Source organism: Ipomoea nil, unplaced genomic scaffold, assembly GCF_001879475.1.
Source record: "Ipomoea nil cultivar Tokyo-kokei standard unplaced genomic scaffold, Asagao_1.1 scaffold2792, whole genome shotgun sequence".
NCBI lineage: Eukaryota > Viridiplantae > Streptophyta > Magnoliopsida > Solanales > Convolvulaceae > Ipomoea > Ipomoea nil.
This window is the reverse complement of record NW_017619220.1, coordinates 2,158,924-2,167,843: the sequence shown is the minus strand read 5'-3', so window position 1 is coordinate 2,167,843 and position 8,920 is coordinate 2,158,924. Positions and strand designations below refer to the sequence as shown.

Below are 8,920 nucleotides of genomic sequence, written 5' to 3'. Positions count from 1 at the left end.
AGCAATCTAACATTCCCTAAGATAATTTGACATTCCGTGAACCAAACGACCCCTAAGTGTTTTTGTTGTCAAAGTTGATGCTAATTTTGCCTTTAATCCAAACAGGTTGAGTTTAGAAAATGAAATTAATTGTAAATTTATTATTAGTTCTAATATATTTAAAGGGTCCACAATAAGTATTTTACACACAAGATCAATGAATGTTGCAATAGTAGCTATTTTTAAAATTTCTTTATTTTCTGAATTTGCAAGATTGATTGCAATATTATTATAGTCTCGACATCTTTTAGATGTGTCAAGATGTTCTATTGTCTTACATTGGCATTTTTAATATACTGAACCAGTGAGCTAAACCTATAGGGGCAAACCTAGATTTATTCCTATTTTGCCCTCACACAGCCGTTTTTGTGAAGTCTGAACCCAAAACGCAGTGTAACCAGGTTGTCTATGGTTCACTCACGTATGCAAAATATCTGTTGAAGGGCAGTTGCAGTGTACACTACGTAAGCATTCTCTACAGAAACATGACTATCACGTTCTTTAAATTATATCCTTTATTCTATTCTTTAATTTCTTTTTTCTTTTTTCTCTGGCTCTCTTAATTAATTTCAAGCTAAGAAACATTCAACCACCCTCATCTATTTAAGCCCCCCTATCTCCCTCACTCTTTCTCACACCACTACTCAATTAACCAAATTAATTAAACATCATGAGTTGCGTACAAAGTTGGCCGGAGCCAATTGTCCGAGTCCAGTCGCTCTCCGAGAGCGGCATCCGGACCATCCCGGACCGCTACATCAGACACCTCTCGGACCGCCCCTTGTTCATCGGAAACTCGCCGGCGGTGAACAAGGTGAACATCCCCACGATTGATCTGAGCAACCTGTTTGCCGGCGATGGGGAGCTCCGAAGGGAAACTTGTGAGCTCATCGCCGGCGCTTGCCGCGAGTGGGGATTCTTCCAGGTGATCAACCACGGCGTTGACACCGAGCTGATGGCCGACGTGCAGGAGGCGTGGCGGGAGTTCTTCCACCTCCCGCTGGAGGAGAAGCAGCGCTACGCCAACTCGCCCACCACCTACGAAGGCTACGGCAGCCGGCTCGGGGTGGTGAAGGAAGCCAAGCTCGACTGGAGCGATTATTTCTTCCTCCATTTTCTCCCGGAGCCGCTTAGGGACCCCAGCAAGTGGCCTCGTCTTCCCGTTTCATGCAGGTCTATATATACCACTCCTAATTCTTTTTTTTTTTTTTTTATGACGAGGGAAACTCACGACCCTTTTGAATATGAGTAAACTTCGCCGGACCCTAATCAAGCAAAGAATTACAAAAAATTAAACTAGATTAAGTTACTTATAGTTAACAAGTTCAAATCAAAAGGACAAAGATTCGAACTCATGACCTTGTGGTTATAAGAATGAATCTCTTGTTAGCTGGGTTATCCCACTCCTTACTCTTATTTTGGATGATAAGGGAAACTTCACCACCTATTCAAGTATAAGTAAACCTTGTCTTGTGACCTTAATTAGCAAAGGATCACAAGGAATTAAACTAGCTTAAGTTACTCATAGCTGACAGACTTAAACCAAGGTAGCAAGGATTCAAATTCGTGACCTTGTGGTTATAAGCGTGAATCTCTTGTCATATACCCCACTTTTTACCCTTTTTTTTTTTTTGTATGATGAGAAAAACTCCACAACCTTTTCGAGTATGATAAACACTGTCTTGTGACCTTAGTCGTCAAAAAGTTACAAAAAAAGTAAATTAAACTAGCTTAGATTACCTGTAACTAACTGGCTCAAACCAAAAGAGAAAAGATTTCAACCTGTGAACTTGTGATTATAAACGTAAATCTCTTCTCATTTTAGTTGGGTTACCCAATTTGGTTACGTTACCCATAAATAATGATGCAAAATGTTGGTCCAAATTAAAAAGGCATCACATGATTCTAGGATATAAATAAAGACAAAGTACCGGTATCATGTGATGTTCTTTTATCTCAGGGTAGAATTGCATACACTTGTTGCATGTTCTTTACGCACCAGACATTCCATACATCTCTTTGTTTAATTTACCCATAATATAGTGCAAACTAACTCCACTAGTTCCTTTTCCTTTTCATCGGTGGGACGTTCATCTTCACTGAAAATATAATCCTTTGCAAATCAACTAAAACTATACAAATTAATCATCTCTATACTATCTCACATATATATCATCATATAGATAAGTGTCAGAGGATATTATTTTACACAATTTTATTATTACCCATAATAAAGCCAGTTATTTATTTTATAGGTGATTTTGATACATTATTTAGTACGAAAACATTATACAAATAATACTTCCCTTTCAAATTTAACTGCATGTAGTAAAAATTCTCGAAGTAACTTATATTTTAGTACGTAGTCTAAATAAAGGTCTTCCGTATCTGATAAAGTTAATGGCCACAATTTTAGCTAATGCCTATTATTCAGTCGAAGTGATTTTTTTTTTTTTTTTTTGGTAGACATAAATCTCTATCATTGACATATATGTATTACTATACTAATAGTTTTGGTTGATATGATACAGACACTAGCTTACTTAAATATGGATATGGACAAAAGTATCCATCACGAACCCGTACAGTCTTATATCCTGGCATAGTAAGGGATGGACAAATTATCCTGTGAACCTGGGTCCACCTTGTCAGGTGGATCCGGGTCCAAAATACATAATTTACATATTGAATGTTCATAATTTATATATTGAATGTTCACAATTTTGTAAAAGTTAAATTGTGAACATTCAGTATATAAATTGTGAACATTTAATATATAAATTATGCATTTTGGACCCGGATCTATCTTGCAAGGTGGACTCCCGTCCATGATATAACTATTGTAATGGATGTGTTATCTCCTCAAGTGGGGTTACAACTTGAATTTCTCACTTTTCATCCTAAGCATTTCAAACGTGCAAATACACCTTTTTTGACCTCCGGCCGGGTTTTATATGTATTTATTTATATTGGTTTGGGTACTTTTCAAATGCTTAGATAACTCTTATAAACATGTTGCTTAAATTAATTGTTGTAATGCATTGACTTTGAAAAAAGTGGGTCAATCTTTTTAAATATTTGTTTTTCTTTTTCTCCATTTGTTTAATAAAATTAGGATCAGAATATGAATGACGAAGAATTTTACTATATGGATTATGGATAGTAGCAAAATTATTGTTTTTTGTTTTAAAAACGATTGTCTTTTTGGAAACTAATTATTTATGGGAAATATATGATGTGAAGGGAATTGGTGGCAAAATATGGTGAAGAGGTGGTGAAGCTTTGTGAGAAACTGACAAGGATTCTGTCAGTGAGCCTTGGGTTGAAAGAGGACACTCTTCACCAAGCCTTTGGAGGAGATGAAAACAGAGGGGCATGTTTGAGGGTGAACTTTTACCCAAAATGCCCCCAACCAGACCTCACTCTTGGCATCTCACCCCACTCAGACCCCGGGGGCATGACCCTTCTCCTCCCTGACGCCGACGTCGCCGGCCTCCAAGTCCGCCACGCCGGACAATGGGTCACCGTTAAGCCGGTGCCCAATGCCTTCATTGTTAACATGGGGGATCAAATGCAGGTAATATATATATGTTGTTCTTGATTATTGTCTATGCCATTTGTTGGGTAGAGGCCGGTAAGAGCCAATTCCAAGCACCATGTGGTTAAAGAATTGTTGGGCAGAGACAGGTAAAGGTTAAGCCCAGTACCCAATTTCTGAAAATGTGCGGTGCTATAAGGAAAATAAAGTTAGGGAAAATTGTAAAAAATGTCCCTCTATAATATGCCAATTATTAATGTCACCCTTGAATTATGAGGGGTGTAAATGTTGCCCCTCAATTATCAAAATGGTGCACATATAGTCCCTCCCGTAACGGACATGTGGTTCCCCACTGCTCTCCATCGCTAGTACTTCGAACTGAGGGAGGGAAAAAACGAATAAATTACATATTTACTCCGACTTAACGGTGTCGTACATTAACGGGGAACCACATGTCCGTTACGGGAGGGGCTATATGTGCACTATTTTGATAATTGAGGGGCAACATTTACACCACTCATAATTCAGGGGTGACATTGATAATTGACATATTATAGAGGGGCATTTTTTACAATTTTCCCATAAAGTTATGTCTTGACTACTAGTTATGACTTTTGGGCACTTGTTAACTGCTCTTGTTGGGATGAGATTGTTGGGTGGAGGCCGATAATGGTCAAGTCCAACACCATGTGCAGTGTCTAGGAAATTGTTGGGCGGAGGTCAGTCACGGCCAAATCCAGTAGGCGGTATAGGAAAATAAAGTTATGTATAATTAACTATAACTTTTGACATAATAGTAAGCGCTTGATCCTAACAGCATCCCATCCATCCACCATCTGGTAAAAATATGGATCTATCTTAACTAATTGTGATTTGTTTAATGGCTTTAGGTATTGACGAACGCCATGTACAAAAGTGTAGAGCACAGAGTGATAGTGAACTCGGGAAAGGAACGTGTGTCATTGGCTTTGTTCTACAATCCCGGGGGAGATAAGGTGGTGAAACCTTTGGAGGAACTTGTTACTGAGGAGAGGCCTGCACTCTACCCTGCCATGACCTTCAATCAGTACAGATCTTTCATCAGAACAAAGGGCCCTTGTGGCAAGTCTCAAGTTGAATCGCTCAAATCGCCTCGATGAATATAATACTATTTGTGTTACGTTGCATTAATGTATTATGTTTAGCATGAGTATGCATGTCGTCTATGTGGTGTGTTGTGATTTGCTTAATTAATAATAAAATCAGAGTTGATTATTTTTGCTGCCTCTTGCAATTTTAATTTTTTTATTTTTTTTTGCACAAGCTTAACTTGATAATATGCGTATATTGTTGGCTAATATATATATATATATATATATATATATATATATATATATATATATATATATATATATATATATATATATATATATATATATATATATATAGACAAAAATTTGTGTGAGACAGTCTCATGATGTGGGTCAGATTTTACACAACTAGATGTGTAAATATCACAATTATATTTCAATTATAAGTATTACAATTTATATCGTTAATAACAATCATTTTGTCTAAATAGTATCACAATTTCACATATAAATATTATATTAGCTATTATAAGTAATAGTTTAATAGTTTATTTATTTCAAATTGATATTAGAATCTTTTGTAATAAGTATTATGATTTCTAACAAGTACCTATCCAGATTCGACGCCTCTCACGGATCGGTCTCAAACAAGTGTGACTTATATATAACATATAAACGTATAGTCTTATTATGATCTTGAATTCTTATTTGACATGGAATATATCACCTTCGATTCTTGGTATCAAAACTAGGGATGTCAATCGGGCCAACCCGGCCGCTCGGTTTCGGGCTAGCATTGTCGGGCTAATCGGTTTATTAATAATTTATTCTCGGGTTCGGTTTGGCCCTAACCCTAAACTTCGGGTTGTCGGGCTAATCGGGCGGTTGAACCATCTGAATTAAAATTATAAACTGAAAGTGAGTACCCATATTTAGAGTAGGGATGACAACGGGGCGGGGCGGGGCGGGGACGGGAAGTATACTCCCTGTCTCCATCCTCGGCGGGAAATTGAAAATAGTCCACATCCTCGATCAATTTTTAGTCAAAATATTAAATTAATGTAATTTTAAATTTTAAAATACTAAAAATTTAAATTATATATATATGTGTGTGTGTGTGTGTGTGTGTATGTATGTATGTATGTATGTATATATTTATTTATTTATTTATTTATTTTAAATTATAATAATTATTCCATGTATGTTAGGTTTCACATCACTTCTATAATAAAGAATAATTTTCAATAGTTCGGGTTATCAGGCTAGCCCTTCTAATTTCGGACTAGCTCTATTGGGTCATCGGACTTATCAGTTTCGGACTAGCCCTATTGAGTCATCGGGCTTATCAATTTCGGGCTCATCGGACTAATATTTTTTATCGAGTTAGCCTGTTCGGACCATAACCCTGTCGATTTCAATTTTATCGGGTCGACCCATCAAGTTCAAACTAAATTGACATCCCTAATCAAAACCAATCAATTTGAAATGGGTCACAGTTATGTCTACCTGTTCCTTGTTGCTCTTAAAAAGTATTTGACTCACACATATTAGAAGTAGTAGTTTTTACCTTTTAGTTGAGAAAACACACATTTTTTAAAATTTTTTATATATTATAAAAGAATGGAATATTAAATATTAAACTAATATATAAATAAGGAATGGTACATGTGCAAGTATAGCTCCCCGTACGGTTGACACACGTTAAGCATTAAAATGGCGCACCTTAAGTACATAAATCATGCACATTAAGCACACAAACAAAGCACCTAGCCTTAAGAACACAAATCACACGCACCTAAAGATTTAGGCCGACGCAACTTAAGTACACAAACCACGCACCTTAAGTACTTAAACCACGCACCTCAAAAACTCAAGCCACGCATCTAAGGTTTTAAAATTGCGCACCTTAAGTTTCAACAACTCACGCACCTTAAACATACAAATCACGCACTTTAAGAAGAAAAATAAAATAATGCACCTTAAGAAGGAAAACCACGCACCTTAAGTTTCAATACTGACCCACTTTATGCACACAAACCACGCACCTTAAGAAGGAAAACTACGCACCTAAGCAACCGCACAACCGCACCTAAGAAGACCACCCGCACGAGAACCCATATATATATATATATATATATATATATATATGTATATATATAGAGAGAGAGAGAGAGAGTTCATTCAAATGAGAATGTTTTCCATGCATGGAGTTTTCAATTACGTTATACTCCTTCATTTTAGGTTGTTTTAAGGATTTTTTATGATCGTTTTCCATTGTTCTTCTTTTTCCATTTTTCAAATACGAGAAGGGATTGGATCACTGGTTTTAGTTGCATGACCCGCACCAACCATGCTGTTGAAGGTGAAGTGTGGGCAGTGTACAAGGCGCTTCAATGAGCTTGGGAGAAGAAAGCTACTAAGGTTTGGATTAAGAGCGATGCCTTGGAGGTGGTGCGTTGGATAAATGGAAATAAACCATCCTTGGGCCTAGCATAGACATTATGGGGCAAATTATGCTGTGAATTCTGGTGCATACGGATGCAAAAACAACGTCGTTTTATTAAAAACGCGCGTCTCACTTAAAAAAAAAAAATTCAATTTCGATTCTCAGCAACAACATTATATTGTGCATAATTTGAACTATATATATCCAGAATCAATGAATTAAAATTCCAGAATCGATGAACTAAAATTCCAGAATCTATGAACTAAAATTTCAGAATGAATGAACTAAAAATCCATAATGAATGAACTAAATATCCATAATGAATGAACTACGAACATATCCAGCATGAATGAAAAAAAATCAGTTTCAATTCACGTCTAGATATCCATAATCAATGAACTAAAATTCCAGAATCTATGAACTAAAATTCCAGAATCGAAACTGAATTTTTTTTTAAGTGGGATGCGTGTTTTTAATAAAACGACGTCGTTTTTGCATCCGTATGCACCATGCATGGTGCATAAGGATGCACAGCATAACGATCCACATTGTGGAGGTTTGCAGCCGTTGGACTGAGTGGGAATGGGACTTAGAGAGAAAAATGCGGTTGCGGATGTTCTGGCTAAGGCTGCGATTAATCAAGGAAGTGATTGGATTGAGTTTCAGCGACCTCTGACTACGGATCGTTATGCTGTGCATCCGTATGCACCATGCATAGTGCATACGGATGCAAAAACGACGTCGTTTTATTAAAAACGCGCATCCCACTTAAAAAACAAATTCAGTTTCGATTCTCCTCAACAGCATTATGTTGTTCATAGATTCTGAAATTTTAGTTCATAGATTCTGGAATTTTAGTTCATTGATTATGGATATTTAGACGTGAATCGAAACAGATTTTTTTTCATTCATGCTGGATATTTAGTTCATTCATTATGGAATTTTAGTTCATTCATTATGGAATTTTAGTTCATAGATTCTGGAATTTTAGTTCATCGATTCTGGAATTTTAGATCATTAATTCTGGGATATATAGTTCAAATTATGCACAATATAATGTTGTTGCTGGGAATCGAAACTGATTTTTTTTTTTTTAAGTGAGACGCGCGTTTTTAATAAAACGACGTCGTTTTTGCATCCGTATGCACCATGCATGGTGCATACGGATTCATAGCATAATTTGCCTCTGTCTACCCTTCTTGACAAGCTTGAGATGGACAGACTGGAGTTCAAGAGGATTTTTGGTGTTGGGTGACCTGGTTTTGTTTGTTCTAGGCTCCGGGGTCCCCATCCCCCTTCCCTTACTCCCAAAAAAAATGGGATGGTCATCCAATTCATGGGCACGCAATGATTATAAACCAAATCATGAAAGAAAAGATATCATTTTTTTTATATATAATTATTGGTGGTTGAGTAAATGTAGTATAATTTTTGTATCAAAAGGTCATTAGTCCAAATTTTGTCAATACTCTCTTTAGCTCTTCGCATAAATTCTTCTTAGTAAAATTTATTTCTTTCGTGTGGTGGGGGATTACGAGCTATTATACAGTCTAGGAAGAAACAGATATTATTGTAATTGACCAGGACTATGTGGTCCAATGGTACCCAGGTTGGACTTCCATTAGGAAGGTTGTGAGTTCAAGCTCAGTGGAGGCGTTATTAGCTCTTTGTGTTTCAGTAGTGATAGCGTTAATTGCCATGTAAGCGGTAATTAGGTAAATACGAGACCAATTAAAGCAAGTAAGTGTCTTTATTGATCACAGTGAAGGCCCTAATTAGGTAAATACGAGACCAATTAAAGCAAGTAAGTGTCTTTATTGATCACAG

The 8,920-nt window shown here is 36.6% G+C and overlaps 1 protein-coding gene across 1 annotated transcript; it reads left to right on the top strand.

Moving 5' to 3' along the window:
- Positions 1–663: 663 nt before the first annotated feature.
- Positions 664–4,835, top strand: LOC109157887 (protein SRG1-like). The gene is made up of 3 exons (XM_019305745.1): positions 664–1,212; positions 3,283–3,616; positions 4,468–4,835. Exons 1-3 carry the CDS (start codon positions 710–712, stop codon positions 4,714–4,716), a joined length of 1,086 nt encoding a protein of 361 aa, XP_019161290.1. The 5' UTR covers positions 664–709; the 3' UTR covers positions 4,717–4,835.
- Positions 4,836–8,920: the final 4,085 nt, after the last annotated feature.